This window comes from Oreochromis niloticus, linkage group LG14, assembly GCF_001858045.2.
Source record: "Oreochromis niloticus isolate F11D_XX linkage group LG14, O_niloticus_UMD_NMBU, whole genome shotgun sequence".
Classification (NCBI taxonomy): domain Eukaryota; kingdom Metazoa; phylum Chordata; class Actinopteri; order Cichliformes; family Cichlidae; genus Oreochromis; species Oreochromis niloticus.
The window spans coordinates 12,418,173-12,441,823 of NC_031979.2; the positions used below are offsets into that span (position 1 = coordinate 12,418,173).

Genomic DNA, 23,651 nt, shown 5'->3' on the forward strand with positions numbered 1-23,651 from the left:
TGGTACAGGTTTCAGGAGAGGTAGGTAGGACCGCTGTGTCAGATGCCCTTACACACGCATATGCACAAGCTTTTAATCCAGAATAAGTAAGTTGGAGTCTTTTAGGCCTTGATATGGTAACCAGAACTACAGCACTTGTTTTGCACACGTTACCTTTACATACTTGATTTCCCCCCTCCTCCTCCTCCTGTCATCTGACTCATTTTGACGTTTTCATTGTGACATTGCTCCCTCTGCTGGCTGCTTCAGTGATCCCACATAAAGCCAGGCTGCCTTGTGTATGCAAAGACAGCGGAGGCTGGTTGAGGGCTTTCAGCAGAGGGCGCAGCCAGCAGTTCACCAGCAAATGTAAACAGGAAGTATGACATGATGTCAGCAGGACTTCAGTTGCTTACGTATTTTTCTGTAAGTCTGTTTACGTTTTAATTTCCCCAGGTTGTCATCCAGACACAAAGTGCCAATTTAATGTCATTTACAAGGAATCTTACACAACGCACACTCTTTGAAACAAAACAAAACTTGTAAGCAAGACTTTCCTTTGTAATGCAAAAGTACTGATTTGCTTTGGAGAATATTCACATTTTTCACAGACACACACACACACACACACACAAAAGCCCTCATTCATTACTGAAGTCTTTTTTAGTTTGCTAATGAGCCAGTGTGATTTTACTTGTTTTGGAACAATAATAAAAGTGTTTGTTTTTAAATATATGTTTTACTGCTGTTTTTTATCATCACTGTTGTGGAAAAAGGTTAGAAAGGTGCTCTTCCAGCCCATGGCATTGGCTATGTCCTCAACGTCCCTGTTAAACCCAGTGCAGGTCCTCACAGTCTGCTCCCAAAACTTCTCAGAGCTGAAGAGCTGGTACAATCCGGTTAGAGCACAGCACAACATACACGTGAACACAAATGAATTTGAACACAAGGAAAACACAATAGACACTAAAGCATTATTTCTGTATCATCGAACAAATCCAGTACTTTACCATTGTCCTCACCGTTTTGAATCTGCGTGACGTCTGTGCCAGCAGTGCCACATCTTTCAGCTCAAGGCAGTACATGATTCGGAGCATGATGTCATCAGGTAAACGCTCCAGGTAATCAAACTTTCCTTGACAGAGTGCTGTTGTGTAATCCAGGATCCTTTGCCCAAAAACAGCACCGACTTCATCTGCAGATGATAAGTCGACAAACACAGCCCTGCAGTTAGATCCTTGAAAAGTTTCGATGTCAAATTATAAACCCAAACAAGATTCAGAAATAGGTTAGAAAAGACTAGTATCAAGAACTTCATGGAAGGGGAGTGATGATTTCGATGAGGAAAACTTACACTGTAGAGTTGTATCATTTTGGAAGTCCTGATGAGATGTCCTCTGCTGCTTTGGGGGAAGACCTCTGCATTCAAGTCGCAAAGAAATCCTCCATGAGGTTAGTATTACCTAAATTTAGAGGGAAAAACAAAGATGGGACTTCAAGACTTTAATCCAGGAGACACTCTTGAAGTAGTGGCTACAAGATGCCGATATGCTACTGGAACAGGGCGAATGATTTTATTAAAACATCTTACTAACAAATCTTGCTTAACAAATAGCTTGCTATTTAACAAATAGCTTGCTATTGGTTAAGCATGCAAAATAGAAAATAGTAGCAAAGCCATATTTAAAGCTAAGAAAATTAAGCTAGCCTCAAGTAGAGTGATTTTTTTATTAGCACGCTTTATACAGTTACTCCTCGAAAGTCTGTTATATAAAGAAAGACGTCCTAATACGTAACCTCGTTTTTGGTAATGACAAGTTGAAAAAAATCCTTTGGAGGTGGCGGACCCTGACCACTAATTTCAAACAGTCTCTCCCCAAGCAAAGACGCCATTTTGGACGCAAATCTGTTGCCATGACAACTGAAAAGCAACTAAAACTGTCTTTGCACAACGACTCATGAAACGGACCGATTGCTTTATCATTGATGTTAGGTAATAATAAAAAGTTATGCGGGACATATAATTTTACAGATATGCTTGTTTCATATATGTCTGTTGAAGGGGGGAGGAGGAGGGTCACGACCCAGCGGATTGATACTTAATATTTGTGACAAGCTAATGTTACCAATGACTTCAGTGATTCAGCGACTGTCTCTGGATGTCTACAAAAATAGTTCAGTTGTCTTCATTAGAAACCCGTAGCTTTGTTTCGAAAGAGCAGCCGATCCAGTGCTCGCGCTCGCTTTGTTGACTTAAAGCAAGCAGACACAGAAAATAAGGAGCAAACTAGTCCCGGAGCGGATGAATCACGCGGAGGTATATTGCGGTTGTAGGCCCCTCAGCTGATGTGAAACTAGCAGTGGTAGAGAGAAAAGAGGAGCTGGTGCACTGTCTGTTACAACTACAACACTGGAACAAATAGGTAACAACATTATACCAAAAGGTAGACATTTTCACTGACATTTAAACCTGTAGTCTTTTGGGATTTTGACAGTATTCAACCTCGAAATACATCGGAGGAATGGGTGTTGCGAAAATAACTCGAATCCCGTTCCTGCTTTCCTGTTTTTTTGTGTGTCTAAAAGGTATCAGGGGCCATTTCTTTTTGCTAGTTAGCGTTTACTTGCTAACTGCTAGCTAGACAACTTGTTAATGTTGGGGAAATTTTGATCAAAACTGTATCATAAACACTGAATTGGTGCGGTGTTGCTAAAAACGCTGTTTTCAACACAAATCCTTTTAACCATCCTGTCGAGCTGGCAAAATGTTAGCCAGCGACAACAGGGCTCGCTAATGTTAATTAGCTGGCATGCCAAGGTTAGCTGGTAACAGCTATAACGCTCTTGTTTGATTAAACATCGTAAGCTGCGTGACAGTCCTGTAGCTGCTAATTCGGTCTCGACGGGGTTAGTAATGTGGTGTCACCTCGGCGCCCAGCTTAATTGAAAACAGCGAGGTCTTTTAAAGCCAATAGCCGGCTGTTTATTTTTTTTTTTTTGTCAGCTTACTGTTTGCGAGAGAACGGTCATTGAAGAAACCCTCGCTGTGGCTAGGCTAGTATTAGCTTGCTAATGATAACCTAGCCGTGACGCTTTGAATTCTGAGCAAGATACTTTAACGGTAGTTGAATGAGATGTTTGGCGTTATGTGTCCCATTTACCCAAGTCTTAACAAGAACCATGCGCTGTGCTGGCACGCTGTTTGTTAGTGGTCAACTTGTCTTCCTGGCTAACAGTAGCTAACAGGCTAGCCAGCGCTGTAGTAGTGAGAGGGAGGCACTGGCCTTAAGTCAGCTCAGAAAATATTGTTAGCCATCCTTATAGCTTACCAACATTAGTTAGTCTATCTGTACATAACAATTCGCGCTGACAGTTGCAAGGAGAGTGTAGAACTGTATCGACGTCGTTACCTGTCTAGGTGACAGTTGTGTATTTTGGATTTATTTACCCCCATCAATCGTAGACGGTGAGCTTGCTTACGAAACACAAACGTATTTCTCTTTTCTCTAAACTTGATTGTCAGCCCCGACCGCGTACACACACAGAGCTGTGTGTCCTGGCAATCCGACTGCCAACTTAGCTTGCTTTAGTTTACTTGTAGCCTGCTAGCTTTATTACATTAAACCGCTGTCGAAAGACGGGTTTTGTCGATGTTGCCTTTTTTCGACGTGAAGCTAGTCTCGGATGAACCCGATCGTTATTCGCCAGTTGGAGGGGCGTCTTTGCCATTTAGTAAGCATTATGTCGTTTCGTAACACAAACAAGCTAGCTTCTCAAATGTGACAATTTGTTTGGCTAGGGTACTAGCTGAATAGGTTGACACACCGGCACGCCAACTACGCATTTCAGTGTAACCTTTGCTACGTTAGCCAGCGTAACTTTAACTAACTGCTGGTCTGCAGTTAGCAAGTCTTCTAGCGTCTTCTCTTTTTTAGATTCACGATGTAAACGCCACAAGCTTCGCTTTTGGATGTGTGAAGCTTTTATGTATAAATAAATCGATACGATGGAGGTATTGTTAAAATGTATGGGGCTTGCTAGGATATTAAGTGGCTAAACATGCTAGCGTTAGTCGGTGGTGGTAGACAACTACGTCAGAAATATAGGCCTCTGTAAATCATGGGTATAAAAAATCGGACACTTCAGTTCTTGTTTTAGTTACGTGGTAAGATAAACTGGGTCGATGGTCTATGTGAGGCTGTAAATCATTTGATGAGCTTAACTAATACATTATACTCGAGTGGGGAACACCAGTTGTCAGAATGGACGAATAACAAAGACTAGGATGCACTGTCAGTGCAGGCCTAACATGGCCCAGTGAGCTTGGCAAGTGTGGCGTATTTTTATCATCAGTATCCGTGATATCATAGTTTAAACTGTGACTTAAATAGTCAGATACTCTTGAAAATAAATTAAAAAATATTTATTTAGGGATTCAATGGTTTTTGTCTAGCAAATAATGAAATCCTCTTCCTGTATGTGTTTAGATCAAGTTAATCAATTGTCTTATTAGTACTGTCACTTTATTGACTCCTGTGAGTTAGATATATACATTCACTTCTAATGTTAAAAAGAAAACTTCTGTACTATTCTGATCAATTAAACCGTTAAGATTGTACTGTACCCCTAACACTAAGCACACTGGATCAGATATGTAAATTTTATACAATGTTGTAGTCATTTTGAAGCATAATTGCTGTTGGCAGTTAGTTTAGGACTTAAACTGAAACCAAAAAAGAATTAATTTGTAGTCTACCGCATTGTGTGTTTATTTTAATTAGGCTGTGACCTTGGTTAATAATACACAAAGGAATCTTTTGCTGTTGTAAGAAAATTGTAAAATGATCCTTTTGATGATTTTAATTATGTGAAAAAGTTCCAGTAGTGCGTTCTGCCAAAGATTTAAAGGTACCAATGTGTAAAAATGTATTATACTGTGCGTAAGTAGGGTGTTTGGTGATAGCTTTATATTCATGGTGCACTGTGTGGGGGGAAAAACTCAAACATTTCAGTAAAATTTGATATTTGCAGTAAGGTTTAATGTTAATGGCATTGCTGTATTTTACTGAATGTTATTCAGAGAAGTATACATTTTGTTGTGACTGTTATTGAGAGATTAGGAACACGAACTGTGCTCTGTGCTATGATTTATTTATTTTTAACAGATCATATTGGGTCATAGTAATATAGTTAGCATTAAGTCTTTAAAAGTTTTTAGTTCCCTGTTTTTGATTTTCAGCTATGAGGGGATGTAGTTACTGGCATGTGGTGTTGCTGCCAGCCCCCACCCAGATGTTGCATCTTCATGTACAATCTTGAGAAAGTTTTGCCACTGATCATCTCAAAGGGGTCAAAGGGGTGAACCTGTAGTTCAGTGATATGCAATCTCAATAGACGGCAGCTTATTTTAAACCACAGACAACTTGGTAGTGGTGGTGGTGAGAGGGTGCAGGTTTAAGGGTGGTCTTTGTATTTTGTTAATGTTCTTTTGTGGTCTCTTTTTTTCCCTTTATTACAGTGAATGGTAGTGTCTAGAAAGGGTATGTCCCTTCAGGAGAGAGGTGCCAATGTCCAACCGGCCTAATTCCAATCCAGGGGGGTCACTGCGCCGTTCACAGAGGAACACTGCTGCGGCCCAGCCACAAGACCACACAGTCGCTGGAAGGTGAGTCTACCTGCATCCTTACTGTCCAGTTAAAATAAGAATTTTTAAAAGGCAGCCGTAGTTTGTGGGCAGCAGTTGTTGAACCTTTCTTTAAAGAGCAATAGATGAAATGATGTTTCGTAGAGGGGAATTTGTATTTGGGTTGTGTGTCTTTGTAGTTAATTGGTATTTTAACTTGCTGAATGGTAAAATTGTCCTATGTAATCAAAGGAAAAGCTTATCTTTGTTCTTTTGTCATAGTCGGTGATTAAACCTCTTTTAGCTTTATTTTTCATGAATCTCCAGACGTGATAATGGCCAGATTATATGCAGATGGAGACAGGCAAAATGATTTGGAGATTGATCAAGTCTCTTTATAAGTAACTTAATCACAGACACCCACACTGTTACGTGCTCTTTAATTTCCAACCTTACAGGTTGCAGTCAGAGCAGGTAAAACATAAAGCAAATTCCCCACCTGAAAGTAGAAGACCTAATTCTAAGGCTCCCAAAGCCACAGCCAGCTCAGCCACTGGCCAGTCCAGAGGGCACAGCTCAAGAAGGTACCCGTGTTTTCTACTTGGTGCTTAGTGTGTATGTGTGTGTAAATAGGGTCATGCATTTTTTGTCCTTTTGGACTTTGATCAAAATCTGAAAAAAAAAAAAAAAAGGGCAGTGAATGTGGCATTGCAATGCTCTGCTTTTTAGGATTCATAAATTTTCTAAGATGGATTTCTGTTTCTTTTCCTCCCTAACAGAAGCGGTCTTACTCTGTCCGTGGCTTCATTTGTATTGCAAGACGACCCAGAGGCTGCAGGAACATCTGAACAAGAGCGACCAGGCCACCAATCTAAGAGTGAAGGCAACCGAGGGCTGAAGCGAAGTGAAGCTCCTGACCAAATAAGTACCTTTGGCCCAACCCCTGCCAAGAAGCCGAAATCACTCCCGTCACCCCGAGACAATACCTCAGAGACCAAGAAAGGCCCAGTTAAGTCCAAGAAGAGATCACTTACTTCAGAATTGCCTGCATCGTCAGGTCGAGGCCAGAGCAAGAAGAGTGTGGCCGCTGGGGCCTCGCCAATCCAAAAACGGAAAAAAGCAGACTCTCTCCCCGGTCTTAGTAGCACCGCTGGGTCCCTCCCCAATCGTACCGAGGGCAGAACTGCAAAACCCACCAAGCTGGCGTCTAAATCGGCCGCCTCAGCCAAAGCTGGGTGTAGCAACGTGACAGACTCCTCCTCCTCCTCTGCCTCCACCTCTTCCTCTACCACAGGCACCAACAGCACCACCACCCAAGGCGCCCGAGTCAAACAAGGAAAAGACCAGACCAAGGCACGTCGCTCCCGCTCAGCATCTAGCCCCTCTCCACGCCGTAGTACACGTGACAAAGAGCAGGCCAAAGCTGCTAGCTCTTCAAAATTTGAGTGGGCAGCACGCTTCAACCCCAAAGTCAATCTGCCAAAACCCAAACTGTCCTTGCCTGGATCATCCAAAACTGAGACCTCCAAACCTGGGCCATCAGGATTACAAGCTAAGCTAGCAAGTAAGTTACATTTACTGTGTATGTCTGCTCTCTGCATTATTAGCTCAATGAGGACAGCATTTATGCTATTTACAACGAATTCTTCTTTCATATTTGTGTTTTGTTTTTTTTATTGTTCAGAATGGTTGACTATCATGGAGAGAAGTTTATATTTAGCTCTCCTTTAATTTTTCTTTCCATTGAACTTAATACTATAAAGAGGGTTATGATTTGGCTTGTGGGTTTCTTTTTCTTGTTTGTTTGTTTTTATCTTTTAGCACATTGGTCTTTGATATTTGAATTGAGGTTATATGCCAGGGATTAAGTGTTATATCATGAGATACAAAACCTTATTCTGAACTGCTGGGAATAAGTGTATTTGTTGTTGTATTAGACATATTCCAGCATAACAGGTAAAGCATACACATGATTTTAACTTCAGATAAAATTGACTAAATGTGCAAAGAAAACATTCAAAAAGGCCCATATGCAGACATTAGTGTAATTCATATATTTATGATTTATAAGTAGAGTTGGTGACACTGTAACACAGTGTGTACAAAAAAGTTTGTGTGTCTTGACTAGGATGTCTCATGTACACATGTTGAGTGTGGGCTGCACAGAGCTGGTTCATATTTCAGGCATAAGTACCAGTAGCCTGAAACTGGAGATGTGTAAATACTGCTGGTCATTCAGTTGTCAGTGATTTGACAGGTATGGCAGGCTCAATCAGCAGTAAACGAGACTTTTTGTAACATGGTCTATATCGTGGTAGTCCGTGACTTTAGTATAGTCAGTTACTGCTCTGTACATTACTATGAATGCAGATGTTTTGAGTTTTAGCACAGTACACTAAAGCTGGTTGGTAGCATACTGAATGTTTTCTGCTTTTGTAGGATTATACTAGTCACCAGGTCGTTAGGCTAGTATTGCATATTTGCTTTTAATTGTGTTGAAACTTAAGCAGTTATTGTTTTTCTGTTTAGTGGTAGTAGAAACTGAGCAGAGCCTGGGCAACTGCAACACCTGCTACACATTTTGAGCCAATTACTGTTGTTGTGTTGTAAGGAAATCTGTAGTTTTTTCTGATAGGCAAGGCATTTAAATATCGTTTCTAAATGTCAGAATATCTGTTAGAAAGTAAAACCAGACAGAAATCTATTCTATATTCTTTTTTCTTTTAAACGAATTAAAAATTAATGTAATTTAATGTTAATTCTTTTAAGAAGGCTATGTAGGAATTTTGTAACTGCAGAGATGGCGGTTCTCTTGCCCCTCCCCCAAAAGAGCAAGTATCTGAAATGGGAAACGCATTGCTCCACCTTTGCATATGTGCTGCACAAGTTCACAACAGTTTCAGCTATATTATGGCAAACATGTCTTTAGTTATCATAGAAGAGAGAGAGATAGGTGAGTGTATTATTATTATTATTATTATTATTATTATTATTTATTTATTTTTTTTAAACTTTTTGTGGCTTATCATATCCATAACATGAATTAGCATGAAGTTTTTTTCTCCTCAATTGACATTCACAACACAGAACAACACTTCAAGAGGAAATTCAAGAGGTCAGTAGTTTCAACAACAGTATTAAAAACGGTTATCATGAATATTGGAGCTAAAGTTGGCACATACATTAACGTTAGGTAGACACAAAGAGTGAGAGGGTCACAAGGCCAGATAAAGAAGGGCACAACAGATGCCCTTCTTGCTGCGTTTTATTTCAAGTGGGAAGTCTAAAATCCCGTATTCCAAATTTGAATTTTCAGCTGGAATACAGCCTCAATTTGGATTTATATTTCTGAAACTTGGAACAGGCCCATCAATCCTGACTTAACAATTCAAGATGGCAGCAGTGTAGTAAAACTGTAAAACATGTACTCCGTCCTGAACTGTTGTGTATTTGTGACTCGATTAATAAGTCACATACAGCACTGACAAAACTACCTGTAAGTGCTGCAGGGGTAGTTTGAAGCTAAAGAAAAACGGGCTTTACATATTATTGCTGCTGGTGTGGTATAGCTTGACCTTGTTAGCAATACAAAGGCATCTAACTTCCTTGATAAAGTGAACGTAGCATCAACTAGTAGCTATGACTACTAGTACTTAGATACAGTTGCAGCCCCCGCCCCCATGGCACCAAAAATGGCTTTCCGTATCTTCCTGGGTATTAACATAAAGTTTGAAATTCCAGTATTGTGACAGCCATGTTGTGTTTATGTAGTAAAAGTAGTACTTAAATGAGATTTAACTGGTAATTATATTTGGTGAGTTTTTGTGTCCCAGTGACCATCAAAATTTATACTGAGCCTTTCTCTCCATTCATTTACATAAGGACTTCATTTAACTGCCTCGAGGTGTTGCCAAAATGGCCACAGAGTTGCAAGAGTTGCTTCTAGGAGGACTCTAGTATCCAGCTTGTCTGATAGCCTATGTAGACCATTTGCACAAATGTATAAGTGAAAATCTGGTATGTATGGTGAAGTGAATGTGAAGTCAGAGGGGTCAGTGTGGGGTCAGTCTGTTCTAGGTGGGTGAAAGGATAGTAACTGAAGTCGGCTCTGTTCCATGGGCCATGGCCCAAATAGAGACCCCTCCTTCGTAGGCTTTGGTGTGTTGGCCCACCAGCTGACCAGAGTTATGTTTGAGGGCAGGGAAGGACTCATGAGCTGGTTCTGTCAAAAGGAAAGCACTTCATCTCTCCTGCCATATCCATATCTGTCCGCCTCTGCCTTTTAACACGCAGATTCTGTTACTTTATGCTGTAATGGTGAGTAAGCATGTACAGTGCTGCAGCATGTTTTTGTGTGCTTTTCAGTGCGAAAGAACATTTTGATCACAGTAAATTAGTCACGTTACAGCAGCCTGTGTCATAGGACAAGTATGTGCTTTTAGTGACTTACTCCCCCTGCCCTCTGAAATCTTTGGAAGACTATTGCTGTAATATGTGTGATGGACCTTTTTGTTTGACATGTTGTAAATCAGTAGCAAGTGGGACATGAAGATGAGGTCAAATGAAGTCAAGAAGTCATTTTTTAATTTTTAATTCATTTGGTTTTAACTCTGTTAATGTTTATTTTTATGCTACTGAATTATGAGTCACAGACCTATCATGAAGGTTGTCTTGTCATAGCGCCATAGTTGTTGCTATTAATACTCACTGGTCTGTGGTGCAGGGCTCTACACAGGCAACACCAGTGAGCCTTTACTATAGCATCAGTCTTTGCTTTTATGTGTTGACTGTGTTTTCACATATCTTTAACCATAAACATAATATAGTGGCATGTTTTTTGTTTTTTTCCACAGCCAAAACTTCCTACATGTTTTACTATTGAATAATTAATGAAAAATTCTGATTTTGATTCACCTTCTGTAGAAGATGTTTTTAATTGAAAAAAATTTGATGCCACAGTTGGGGCCCAGTCCAAAAGTTATAATCACTGTTTTCTATTTTAGGTTTGAGAAAATCCACTAAGAAGCGCAGCGAGTCTCCTCCAGCAGAGCTCCCCAACTTTCGGCGGAGCACACGCCAGAAGACCACGGGCTCCTGTGCCAGCACCAGGTACACTACAGTGACAATTTGGTTTTAGATTGTAATTTAAAAAACAAAAATGCATGTTGCTTTTGGATATTTATTTTTGAGGAATGTGGACATCATTGAAGCTATACTAAAGTTAAGAAATGCATATTCATGATTTATTCAGCAACTAAAATGATTGCAGTCTAACTTTAATAATGAAACCTAGTGCTGTGCTGTCAGTCTTTTCTCTTAAGCCAGAATGATGAAAAGAGCCTTTTGGTCAGGAATATCTGTCTAGAAATTGGTCTACAAAGGTTATCTGTAGACAGATCATTAGTGGTGGCCTTTCTGTACCTTTGTCTCTGAGGGTCCCTCACCTGGTCCTCTTATGGTCAAGTGTTGGTTGGTACCTTTGGTCCTCCAAAGTTCTCCCTGTAGATCGCCCAAAGCAGACCAAGGATTGTGCTGCTGCTTGGACCTCTTTGTGCCTCTGTCTGCACCTGCAGAACTCTCACAGAGGCTAAGGTGCCAACAGCCAACAGTAGTTGGCATTTCAGAATAGGCTTTACATAAAAAAACAAAAAAAACACACATCTGCTAGTTTATGCCATTTCTCCTACCGCCTCGGTTTCTTTTCTATTACCCCAATAGGACATTAAACTCTAAAAATATAAAAGCTAATTTACTTCCTGGAGCCTTGCTCTCAAAAATGGACAAATGTAATGCTGTCTGTGAAGCTGGATTTAAGAAATAAGTATTTAAAGATTTGAGAACATGTGTAGTGCCATCTTCTGTCAGGACAGAACGTTAGGTCATGTGGTTGGTTGGCTGGTTTGCGGCTAATAGACTTCCATTAGTTTATGTTAGCTAACTAGAGACAGAATCTTAGTGAAAATAAGGACACTAAAACTAAAAATAAATTTAAAAAATCACTTGTACAGCCCCTACATGCCGCAATCAGTTCTATGGTAAGAAATCCAGCTTCACAGACAGTGTATCTATGTTATGTTATATCTAGGTCTACGTTATATCTATTTCAGTTTATGAGAGCAGGGCTCCATGATGTAAATTAGCCTTTATATGTGTGGTGTTTCATGTCCTCTTTAAGGTTGGAATGTTTACCATATTACGGTAATGAATAATCATGGTAAATAGTTGATAAACTATTTTTTTCATTCATTGGACTCAACTCACCCAAACACCTTAGCTTATGTGTATTAAACTCTTAGTTGTAGTCTACTCTGACCTAACTGATGCCTTGTTGCTAGTGTGACTGCTTTACTCAGATGGATGGCCAAAGGGTTGAGTTTAAACCTTTTAGCAGTTTGCATATCAAAACTTTTAAATAACAAAAGATAAAAACTTAAAGATCACTTGCTTTATTTCATGATGTTACACCAATGTTGCCATTTTAAAATCTGCTTGGTCTAATGATATTTTATTTTAAGGCACACGCCTCATCAGCTCCAGTGTCTGTCAGTAGCAGAGCTCCACCCAGACTGAACTGGATGTGAAGCCACTTCTCATCAAAACAGAAAAAAACTACTCAAAGTCTGTTGTTACGATTTCAGTTAAAAAAACAAACAAAAAAAAAAACATCAAGGCTGAAACAATTTTGTGCAAATGCTATCATTGTGTTTGTTTACAATTCATTTAAGCTGAACAGGTTAGCAGCTTGTATCAGCTGAGTGACTTTAAATACTAAATAGGTCTGCAAATTGGCATTTTGGGGAAAAATGTCTCCATCACAGAAGGTACAAACTGGTATTTCATTGTGTTTATAGGTCAGACCGAGTGACCTCAATTGATTTTTACCACCCTTTACAACATGAGGTGGCACAACAACCCTGCACAATGTACATGGTTGGCAATATGCCCATCAGTTTAACCTGAAAACTTCTAACGTGTATTTGATAAAAGGGCAATAACTATGCATGGAAGCCTCTGTTTCAGTTTATATTCTCCTGCTTTTGCATGATCCAAATTTACAATAGTAGAATCGCTAACCAAGGGAACCACTGCTATGTATTCGTCTGATACAGAATGCATTGCAGTTTGACACTATAAAAGTATAATAATCAGAGTCTCTTTGTACGCATGTAACAGTCGGCGGGGCTCAGGCCTGGGCAAGCGCGGGGCAGCCGACGCTCGCCGACAGGAGAAAATGGCCGACTCCGACAACAACCAAGATGGGGCCAACTCATCAGCCGCTCGCACTGATGATGCATCACAAGGGGCTTCAGGTACTTTCGCTAACAAATTAAGATTATTTATTGCAACCAAAAATAACTAAAATGTTGGAATGATGTGTGATTGTGGTCTTAAACGGTGTAGATGAGCATGTACTAAGAGGTTTTTCTAAAGTAAAAGGTGAACTACTAAGATTGCTGCTCCGATCTTTCTCATAATTATAGACTAGAAAAGTCGGACTAAACTAACAACACAAATGTATACTCATGTTTTTATAATAATTCGCATTGCAGTTTGAAAATGTCAGTTAATTATTCACTTCATTATTCAATTAAGCTTCCTAACTTTATTAGGAAGATGATCCAGATTTCCATTCATTTATGTGAAGATGAAAAAGTTACCACAATTATGGCCATTTGATAGATTGTTTTCACTTTAAAAAAAAAATAAAAATATGAATTTTACGGTTTATTTCCAGCGTCAAGCTCGGTTGCTGGAGCAGTGGGCATGACCACCTCTGGTGAGAGTGAGTCTGATGATTCTGAAATGGGAAGGCTTCAAGGTATGTTAAAACCACTTTAGAGATTTCTCGTATTACAAAAAATTATTTGACCTTTTAATACATAAAGGTTTGTATGTCCTTTAGCTCTACTGGAGGCCAGAGGTCTCCCTCCACATCTTTTTGGGCCCCTGGGACCCCGCATGTCTCAACTCTTTCACAGGACCATAGGCAGTGGAGCCAGTGAGTAATGTCTTCTGACATTGACATCAGCGTTCTTGTTACACTCTAAATATTTTTAATTAAAAAAAAAAAAATCCCTCCCTTGTTTTCAGGTTCCAAGGCTCAACAGCTACTGCAAGGCCTCCAGGCCACAGGTGACGAGTCTCAGCAGCTCCAAGCCGCAATAGAAATGTGCCAGTTGCTGGTGATGGGCAATGAGGAAACACTTGGTGGATTTCCTGTGAAAAGTGTGGTGCCTGCTTTGGTAAGTCTTATTTTCTTTGGCTGTTTACCTTCCTGTACTGCACAGCCCTCTTTCCTGGTTTTGAAGCAGTGTCTCACCTATTCATTATTTTACAGGGAAAAATTCCTCCCACAGTTATGTGTAATGTAAATATTTGTTTGACAGAAAATGAGTTTCTTTTTGTTTTTCACATGTATGCTGTTTAATTCCATGTAACTGCTTACTCTTTCACAGATTACACTGTTACAAATGGAGCATAACTTTGATATTGTGAGTATGACTGGCTTCTGTTATTGTAAACGTCGTTGGTTTATTTATTTTTTTTGTTTGGCTGGGTGGGTTCATGGGGGGGTCATGCAACTGATTATATTCACATCATTGCTCTGTGCACACAGATGAACCATGCCTCGCGTGCACTCACTTACATGATGGAGGCACTCCCTCGATCTTCTGCTGTGGTGGTCGATGCCATTCCTGTCTTCCTGGAGAAGGTAAAGCTTGGCACTTTCTGTCAGTAATCACTTGTTAATTCATAACGGCGACCTTCACATATGCTAATGGCTTGTTCGACTTTCTTGTCTGCAGCTTCAGGTGATTCAGTTCATTGACGTAGCAGAGCAGGCCCTGACTGCCTTGGAGATGTTGTCAAGGCGACACAGCAAAGCCATTTTGCAGGCTGTAAGTGTTACGCTGTCTTTTTGTTGTGGCAATAATTTGTCTTTTCTCTGCTAGCCGCATTTAGTCGTAATGATCTTCACCCGTCATCCCTTATAGGGTGGGCTCGCTGACTGCCTCCTGTACCTGGAGTTCTTTAGCATTAATGCTCAGAGGAATGCCTTGGCTATTGCAGCCAACTGCTGCCAGAGCATTACTCCAGATGAGTTCCACTTTGTTGCTGACTCTCTGCCACTGTTGACTCAGAGACTTACTCATCAGGTACAGTTTTCATATAAAGGATACTGATTTGACATTAGCAACAACAGTACATTACGTCTGTGATTTGGGTCAAGCAGTGAGGTCATTTATTTAGTTTAATGTGGTAAATCTGTTACTTATCCACCGTTATTCCCTTGCCTTTTTTAGGATAAGAAGTCAGTTGAAAGTACTTGTCTCTGTTTCGCCAGACTGGTGGACAACTTTCAGCATGAAGAGGTCTGTACCTCAGTTTGTCTTTGGAAGACCATGTTTGCTGTTTCAGTTGTTTCTTGCCATTTAGAGATTTGTAGTCCACATGCCCACTTAATGTGCATTTATGCATCTTCGTTCAAATCAACAGAACCTGTTGCAGGAGGTGGCATCAAGGGACCTGTTGACAAACATCCAGCAGCTGTTGGTAGTGACTCCTCCTGTGCTCAGCTCGGGGATGTTCATCATGGTCGTGCGCATGTTTTCACTTATGTGCTCCAACTGTCCATGCCTGGCAGTCCAGCTTATGAAACAGAGTGAGTAACATTTGCACATAGGTCGCACATTAGTAGGCCCTCTGACAGTATTGGCTTTTCCCTTTTTTGTTTTACAGTGTATTTACTTTACGGGATAGGATATTCTCAATAGATTTAAAAGTTGCTAGTTACTAGATACAGTCTGGTAACTTATTTACCCCCACCAAATTACTGAAATCCAAATTATGACTACCTGTCAATAGTGGTCCTGCTAATGGCTACATCAACCTACATGATAAAGCTTTTCAATTGCTGTTTCTCATCTTGTGAACTTGCAGTCTTTATTTGCCAGCAAACCAAACAGATGTGACACTAAACATGTACTTAATGCTATTATTGTGAATGTTTGCAGTGCTATGGCTCTTTGTAAATGATTTGCAAAGAATTGCCATGTGTTGAAATTTTATTCAATGCACAACCCATTGATTTATTTTTATCAGTAGTGTTATAATGGTGTCATAATCTTGAAACACAACACTTAACAAAGAAAATGTTTGTTTTTATCTTTTTTTCTTCTTCTCCTAATTAGACATAGCAGAAACTCTGCGTTTCCTTTTGTGTGGAGCGTCAAATGGCAGCTGCCAGGAACAGATTGAACTGGTACCCCGGAGCCCCCAGGAGCTCTACGAGCTGACCTCACTCATATGGTATTGTTAAGGTCACACTGGGCAGTGTGGCAACAATTAAAGTCTAGCAGACATACAGACACCTGCTGCAATGTTTTTACTTTGTCTGCTGCACATAGTTTATCAAAACTATGGGCCTCAGTGTGTTTTCCCACGTTATCAGTTAATGATAAGTGTGTGTGTGTGTGTGTGTGTGTGTGTTACTAAATGCGCATGTCTTTCGCATGTTATTTGAGGGTTGTCTTTAAAAGAACAGCTCATTACTTGGTGGCATTTTTGTCTACAACAGTTTTGTAGCATTGGGTAACCTCTGTATTTTCCCTTTCAGTGAGCTGATGCCCTGCTTGCCCAGAGAAGGCATCTTTGCAGTTGATGTAATGCTTAAGAAGGGCAGTGTCCAGACAACAGAGGGAGCAATCTGGCAGTGGAGGGATGACCGGGGACTGTGGCATCCTTACAACCGCATTGACAGCCGCATTATTGAGGTAGACATTACTCTGTTATTACTTTATGTCATATCAGTTTAGTCATTGTTGAAATTTTATTTGTTTTTTCATATATTATAATGATTTAGTAGGATGCTACAATAAAGGATGACTAAAGAATAAATAATGGATAGACTTTTTAAACATTATGTCAGAATATTTAGTGTGTTAGGATAATATGTGGGTATAGATCTGTATATCTCTCACTGATATTGGGTGTGGTTGTCTTGCTCTGCAGACAGCCCACCAGAACGGGGAAGATGAGATCAGCTTGTCAACCCTCGGCCGCGTATACACAATTGACTTCAACTCTATGCAGCAGATCAATGAAGACACAGGAACAGCACGTGGTATCCAGAGGAAGCCTAACCCTCTTGCTAACCCCAACACAGGTATTATACTTATGATATGTGACAAAGATATGTGTGAAGATGAGTGTATTTTAGCAGAGAATGGAATGGGAACAAACTCCTTGGGTTGACTCATTTCAGGCTTGTAAAAGAAAAGGTCCTTTGGAAATCTAAATAAGCTCTCAGTGCCTAATAAATGAAGATTTATGTATTTTTTTTCTTGTGAGGGTGGTAGCTATAATCAGCTTGGAGTCACACAGCTATATTTCTAACAGTGACAGGTTAACGGCCCCAAAAAACAAAGCAAAAAAATCCCCCGAAACAAGTCCTTCATTGTTAAATGCAATGTTTTAGTGGTGCAGCAGCACATGCATTTTCCCCAGATTGTTTGGTAAGCTTCATTGAAATTTCATTTGTTTGCTTCAGTACACACTGTACGCTAAACAGTTACTCAAAAAAATTGGCAATGACAATAGGTCAGCCAGTGCTAGTATGGTCGGACACATTAGCTAAACTTAAATTTTGTAGCTACTGCTGTTATTATAGTTTAAGGATAGTGTGTGGGGGAGCTTTACAGCTTCCTAATTAGACACAGCAAAAAGAGAACTAAACTGTGACACCAAACAGTGAGGTATATACTAAACAACTACTATTCTCTACTACAGACCCCTGAAATATTTGATTTTATCATTAGATTACTATGCAGCTACTGAGTGCATGTGGTTAATGTCATTAATCTGACCCGTTCCATGTCTATCATTAGGCAGCCACCAAGAGGTCCGTCGAGAAGATGCACGAGCCCAGTTGATGAAGGAGGACCCTGAGCTGGCAAAGTGCTTTATCAAAACTCTGTTCGGGGTCTTGTATGAGGTGTACAGCTCATCAGCTGGCCCAGCTGTCAGACACAAGTGCCTTAGAGCCATCCTCAGGATCATCTACTTTGCTGATGCAGAGCTGCTGAAGGATGTGCTGAGGAACCATGCTGTGTCCAGGTAAGAGTCCAGGCTACTGGCTCCTGTTAGCACTGACATTAAATCTGGTTGTGGTCTTACAGTAGGTTAAAGATGTTGGAAAGGAAGAATTTTAAAGACTCCCAGTGTTGGGAGTTTAAATTAAATTGACCTTTATCTTGTGTTTATTTCTACAGTCACATTGCCTCCATGCTATCTAGCCAGGACTTGAAGATTGTAGTGGGTTCACTGCAGATGGCTGAGATCCTCATGCAGAAGCTCCCAGATGTTTTCAGTGTTTATTTCAGAAGAGAAGGTAGTGTATGATCCCATGGAGAACTGTGGTTTCTTATCTGTTCATCACAGCATTAAGATAGTTTAAGCGTTTTGTAAAAGAAGTATGCTCTGAAGCTGTCACTTTGTGTTAGTTTTTTGTATAATGTCATAGCTAAATGAATGTTTGTGAATGCAAATTGTTAAAGCTTTAAATGCAAAGATTTTTTTTAACAAGATAGCCTTAACTGTCACATTTTACTGACTTTACCTAAAACCTTACTATATTGCAAGTGTGGCAATGGTGCATTGATGCTAATGGTTTCCTTTGCATTTTTTTTTCCTGATGCATTACTCCTTGAATTGCCTGAAATGTGAATTGAGTCACAGTCCTCAGCCAGAGCCCTATGCTGTCATGGAGCTCTGTATTGTGCTTCTTTTAAGGCTTTGTTACAATACTTTCTTTTTGTCTTCAAGGTGTCATGCACCAAGTGAAGAATCTGGCAGAGTCTGAGAGCTTTTTAGTCACTAGTCCTCCAAAGGCTTGCCCCAGTGGCACCGCCAGTCTCTGCACTACCACCATCAGCACTGCATCCACCACATCTGCTAATAATACAACTCCTGACCTGGGCTCACCCAGCTTCCAGCACAGCATGGACGACTCACTGGACCTCAGCCCTCAAGGGTGAGTCTGAGGCCATATGTGGCTTTGGTTTGGCTATCTAAGGAAACGATATAAAAACACTTTTTTAGCAAAGCCAAACATCCAGTGTGGTGTGTATTTGGAAGAAAAGCCCATAAACACTAAGTCATTAAGAGCAAATATTGTCGTCAAATAGTTGTTCAACTACTTAAAAATGTAAACTAGTACAGATAATGTATATTGTCTGCAATTAATACATGCTACAATTTATCAAAGCATTATAGGGTATGTATGTCTGTAGTTAATGGAAGAGCAAATATCTTTATAAATAACCACCAGAGCATGAAATAAATATCTTTCCCCTGCACATAGGCGGTTAAGTGATGTCTTAAAAAGGAAACGACTACCTAAAAGAGGACCTAGAAGGCCCAAGTACTCGCCACCAAGAGATGATGATAAAGTAGACAATCAGGGTGAGTGTTACTGTCCCAGACACACTTTGCGACACACAAATATGTTACATAATAATTTTGTTGATAAAGTTCTGAACCATACTTTTGAACTCAGATCAGTATGAGACGAATTATATTATACAGATTAACAACTGATTGACAATATTATTTGAATGTGTTTTTTGCACATTTGTTACTGCTTTGATGCATATGTTATAGCAGGGGTGTCAAACATTTGCAGGCCACATGCAGCTCACCTTTGATGTTAGGTGCTGACAACACTGTACACAAAGCAGAATGGTGCTTAATAAGCATGCAAATAGGCAGAAAAATATCATCGATTTTTGATGGGAAGCTGATCTAGAAGCGCACTGAGAGCAAGAGAGCTGTGCAGGAACTGTGGTGTGGATTTTTTTTGGTTGGTTGTTTGTTGTTGTTGTTTTTTTGTTTGTCCCCCCCCCCCCCCCCCCCCCCGTTAATACAAGGGTAAGGTAAAATTCATGACAGTGTTTTTCAAACGTCTTCTTTTGCTGCTGGTTCAGTGAATTTTTGTCAGAGGGTGCGAAACTTGCGGTTTCAGAATCTGTGAAATGTCGGTTTTCAGCTCCTGGGGGCACATCCGTGTACGTGCCGTCGGATGAACGAGCCCCACTTTGTGTTTGCATCTTTTTGCGGAATCAGTTTACCTGCTCTTTGATCATTTGGTGTTTTAGCTGTTTGGTGGTTTTGAATCTGTTTTGTGGGCTTTTATCTGAGAGTCTGACATTTCTGTGGCTACCACACATGTCTGTATTAAATAACAGATCTGGGAGTAAAACCAGATGTTCTCCCTTTCGCCTCTGGGGGCATTGGGGTTCAACAGGTTAATTGTTTATTGCTTAATTACTTTGTATAGTATGAATAGCCATGAGGGAGGTTTTTATCAGTAGGAAAAGCTGTAAAACTTTTGAAAATACAGTTAAGTCTAGAACTTCTGCTTGTGCTTGCTTGTGGTGAGCAGCAGATCAAGGAAGTTAAGAATTATAAATGACTTCCTTGCCTGTGAGACTCATTTAGACACTGAGCCATGGCTCTGTGCCACATGCAGACATTTCTGCATCTCTTCCATTCAAAGACACTTTATATAATTTATTTTATGTAATATTCAACACTGAACTCTAAATGTAATACTTTTTAAGGAAGCAATTTTTTTTTTTTTTTTTTTTTTTTTTTTTTTTTTTTCATTCCATGTTTTCAAAAAAGGCCTTATTTTTATGGATTTTTCTCCTGCTGGGGAGAAAACAAATGAGAAAATTTAAGGCCTGGACAAGTTGAAACCTTTTGTCCTTCACAATGGAAAATGGCAGAAAAATAAAAACGGGTATCACTTTATCCAGCTACTAATGTCATGCAGCCTGTTCTCGTTTCTTCATTTCCTGATACGCTTGCATTTAAATCAGGCTCCCCTGTCTCCCTGTGTACCTGGTCCGTACCACTACACTTGCTGCCTTGGAACATCTGCCTCCCTTCCTCCTTTCACACAATGGGATGATCCCAGTCTGTCTTTGCATTTGATTGGCTGGATGGTGTGCCCATCAAAATAAAGTCCCACCCCCTTCCTGCATGGGTTCTCAGCAGGGCTGAAGTTTCGGCTCCTACGTACCAACGGACCATTAATAACTGACACATGAAATTATCTAGCGGGCCAGATATAATTGTAGGGCTGTACGTTTGACATCCCTGTGTTAAAGTAATACCTGCCAGCTAATATTTGCAGTGTTGATCAAAATCGGTTGGTGTACAGTAACTTGTGGCACACTGAACTCTTTAGTCATAATTTCTTTGGGTTTTTTTGTTTTTGTTTTTTTACAAACAAAAAAAAGAACCCAAAATGATCTAAATCTATAATAATCAAATACTTATTTATGTTATTAGTTGATAATTCTCCTGTTCTTCCTTTCAGCTAAGAGCCCTACCAGTACTCAGTCACCCAAATCATCCTTCTTGGCCAGTCTCAATCCCAAGACATGGGGCAAGCTGGGTGCTCAGACCAACAATGCCAACTCTGAGCCCTCGCGCACAGCAGGAGTGAGTGGCCTCGCAAGGGCCCCTCCCAAGGACTCAATTTCAAATAACCGGTACGGTTGTGAGTTAACAAAGACAGCTTAGCATTGTCTTTACTCCCGTGTTATCCAAATCTGCCGTCGTGGGCTAAACCATCGTCCTTAACAAGTGAATTATTTATTTTGTCATTTGTAGAGACAAAATAAAGGCCTGGATCAAAGACCAAGCGACTAAGTTTGTGGAGCGCTACTTCAACTCTGAAAATGTGGATGGCAGCAACCCTGCACTGAATGTCCTCCAGAGACTTTGCACAGCCACCGAGCAACTCAACCTCCAGGTAAAACACGAGCTACCTGGAAAAAGAAGTTATTGAACAGCTAGCAACACCTTGTACAGGTTTTGTTTGTTTGTTTGAGGTTTTAAAGTTATAAGATGTATTCCAAGAAGAAGATGGTAGTTGTACTTGTTGAGTACAAAGTAACTATCAGTAGTTACACCCCATAACTGAAATATTTTATCATCTGATGCATTTCACAGGTGGACGGTGGAATGGAGTGCTTAGTGGAGATCTCCAGTATTGTGTCAGAATCTGATGTGTCGTCTTTTGAGATCCAGCACAGTGGGCTGGTGAAGCAGCTGTTGGTCTACCTGACCGCCAACACAGACAGAGAATTGCTGAGTCGTGATGTGCGGCTCAAAAGGTTCCTCCATGTGTTCGGTGGCTGTCCGGTGAGAGACTAAAACATATATTACTGTTAAATTATCTTATTCTGCTCAAGCCTGGAAGTTCTGCAGTGATCCGTTTTTACAAACAACGGTTTCCTCTAATAAATGTGTTTTGCAGGAAGATGGTGGAAGCATGTTTGCTGGGTTTGTTTCTAACATTTTTTTTTTTTTTTTTTTTTTTAAATTCCCTCATTTTGTCTCAGCCTCCAGGAATGGAGCCCATAGGTCGCCTGGATCTAGCTGAGAATGCACCTTACCTGGCCATGGTGCACAAGATGAACAGCTGTCTGAGCCAAATGGAGCAATTTCCTGTCAAGGTGCACGATTTCCCCAGTGGCAACGGCAATGGCAGCAGGTCTGTGGCTTTACATACATTTTGTTTCCAGCTGTTTGTGCACATTTTAGTGTGGTTTACTCTTTTTAATTGATATGAATCTCCCACTCTCTCCTCAGGGGATCTCAGGCACTCAAGTTCTTCAACACACATCAGCTTAAGTGTCAGCTGCAGAGACACCCAGATTGCACTAATGTTAAACAGTGGAAAGGGGGACCTGTAAAGATCGACCCTCTGGCTCTGGTGCAAGCCATTGAGCGCTATCTTGTCGTCAGAGGTGAGAGACATTTGCAGAATGTTTATGTCAACTTGTGCTTCAACCCCACTTCAGGGCAGTTTGCATTTTCCAAGAGACCAAACGTTTTTCAGCTGTTAGCCATTTATCAGAAATCGCTGTTAAGTTGCATTTTTAATTTAAAATCTTGTCTCCACAGGATACGGCCGAATCAGGGAAGAAGATGAAGACAGTGATGATGATGGCTCAGATGATGAAATAGATGAATCACTGGTATGCGATTCCATTCATGCCAAATAATGGCTGTGTGTGTGCTTCTATATAATCCTCTGTAGATATGCATCTTTTTAATCCCTCCTATGTGATTTCTTGATTACTCAGGCGGCTCAGTTTTTGAATTCAGGCAGCGTACGTCACAGACTGCAGTTCTACATCGGTGACCACCTGCTACCGTACAACATGACGGTGTACCAGGCTGTGCGGCAGTACAGTCTGCAGGCAGAAGAAGAACGGGAGTCAACGGATGATGAGGCAAACCCACTTGGCCGAGCTGGCATCTGGACCAAAACGCACACAATATGGTATAAATAACCACTTTTTATACCAACTAAATAACTACAAAACTGCACATGCAGAATCTCATGACGATCAAGATTCAAAGTCTCTTAAAGGGTTTGTTGTTTTAAATATTGGAGTATACTGCTTTAGTTGCTCTGGGTCAGAGTAACAGGGAAAAGGCATGAAACAGCCACTTAAAACCATTGAAGATCCTAGAGACTTGCAACACACCAGGATGCCCCCCTTTTCAAAGATGTTTTCTTCTCTATTATTCAATATGTGGCCTTTTAGAAGTAAAACTGGGACTGCACATGTTTTGTTTTTCTTAAAGCATGGAGACCATTTTCTCTTATCCTGTAAACAGGTATAAGCCTGTGAGGGAGGACGAGGACGGAAGCAAAGATGCTGTGGGTGGCAAGAGAGGCCGAGCCCAGACTGCTCCCACCAAAACCTCACCCCGCAACGCCAAGAAGCAGGATGAGCTGTGGCATGGTGAGAATTTTGGATATCTCTGGAGTAAGGCTTTGTTTATTTCAGATTAAAACCTCACCTGCTGACTGTGAAATACTTGATGTCACTGACACTGAAATGTCAAACAGGCCACACACTTGTACATCTGACGTCAGATGTCACCTTTGCAAAGTTTAACTGTGAAATCAAAAAGCCAGTGAGCGGATCGGTGGCCTCATTGTTCAGTTTTTACTGAATCT

General features: G+C 40.5%; 2 protein-coding genes across 8 annotated transcripts in view; one reads left to right on the forward strand and one right to left on the reverse strand.

The window, feature by feature from the left end:
• fbxo36a (F-box protein 36a) lies at positions 1-3,268 on the reverse strand. Of its 2 annotated transcripts, none has more exons than XM_025898149.1 (4): positions 3,141-3,268; positions 1,334-1,442; positions 1,002-1,174; positions 1-865 (listed from the first exon to the last, which is right to left on the reverse strand). In XM_025898149.1, exons 1-4 carry the CDS (start codon positions 3,159-3,161, stop codon positions 719-721), a joined length of 450 nt encoding a protein of 149 aa, XP_025753934.1. In that variant the 5' UTR covers positions 3,162-3,268; the 3' UTR covers positions 1-718. The 2 variants fall into 2 exon arrangements, with proteins under 2 accessions (XP_025753934.1, XP_003441672.1); XM_003441624.5 differs by lacking the exon at positions 3,141-3,268 and adding an exon at positions 1,777-1,934.
• The window catches only part of trip12 (thyroid hormone receptor interactor 12), a 26,233-nt gene continuing 4,835 nt past the window's right edge, over positions 2,254-23,651 (forward strand). Inside the window, exons 1-30 of one of the 6 annotated variants that reach the window (XM_005474463.4) lie at positions 2,254-2,402; positions 5,498-5,644; positions 6,061-6,186; positions 6,382-7,166; positions 10,606-10,711; positions 12,776-12,912; positions 13,338-13,421; positions 13,506-13,601; positions 13,694-13,845; positions 14,059-14,094; positions 14,220-14,315; positions 14,410-14,502; positions 14,599-14,760; positions 14,908-14,976; positions 15,101-15,266; positions 15,796-15,913; positions 16,221-16,377; positions 16,616-16,769; positions 17,491-17,719; positions 17,875-17,993; positions 18,428-18,635; positions 18,966-19,066; positions 20,988-21,162; positions 21,284-21,425; positions 21,626-21,817; positions 22,018-22,169; positions 22,268-22,425; positions 22,583-22,656; positions 22,765-22,964; positions 23,306-23,433. In XM_005474463.4, coding sequence (XP_005474520.1) covers positions 5,547-5,644; positions 6,061-6,186; positions 6,382-7,166; positions 10,606-10,711; positions 12,776-12,912; positions 13,338-13,421; positions 13,506-13,601; positions 13,694-13,845; positions 14,059-14,094; positions 14,220-14,315; positions 14,410-14,502; positions 14,599-14,760; positions 14,908-14,976; positions 15,101-15,266; positions 15,796-15,913; positions 16,221-16,377; positions 16,616-16,769; positions 17,491-17,719; positions 17,875-17,993; positions 18,428-18,635; positions 18,966-19,066; positions 20,988-21,162; positions 21,284-21,425; positions 21,626-21,817; positions 22,018-22,169; positions 22,268-22,425; positions 22,583-22,656; positions 22,765-22,964; positions 23,306-23,433 — 4,513 coding nt within the window. In that variant the 5' untranslated portion in view covers positions 2,254-2,402; positions 5,498-5,546. Of the gene's footprint in view, positions 2,424-3,311; positions 3,446-3,579; positions 3,712-5,497; positions 5,645-6,060; positions 6,187-6,381; positions 7,167-10,605; positions 10,712-12,775; positions 12,913-13,337; positions 13,422-13,505; positions 13,602-13,693; positions 13,846-14,058; positions 14,095-14,219; positions 14,316-14,409; positions 14,503-14,598; positions 14,761-14,907; positions 14,977-15,100; positions 15,267-15,795; positions 15,914-16,220; positions 16,378-16,615; positions 16,770-17,490; positions 17,720-17,874; positions 17,994-18,427; positions 18,636-18,965; positions 19,067-20,987; positions 21,163-21,283; positions 21,426-21,625; positions 21,818-22,017; positions 22,170-22,267; positions 22,426-22,582; positions 22,657-22,764; positions 22,965-23,305; positions 23,434-23,651 lie in introns of those variants that run through there. The other 5 variants (XM_005474464.4, XM_005474465.4, XM_025898144.1 and 2 more) reach the window with 5 other exon arrangements.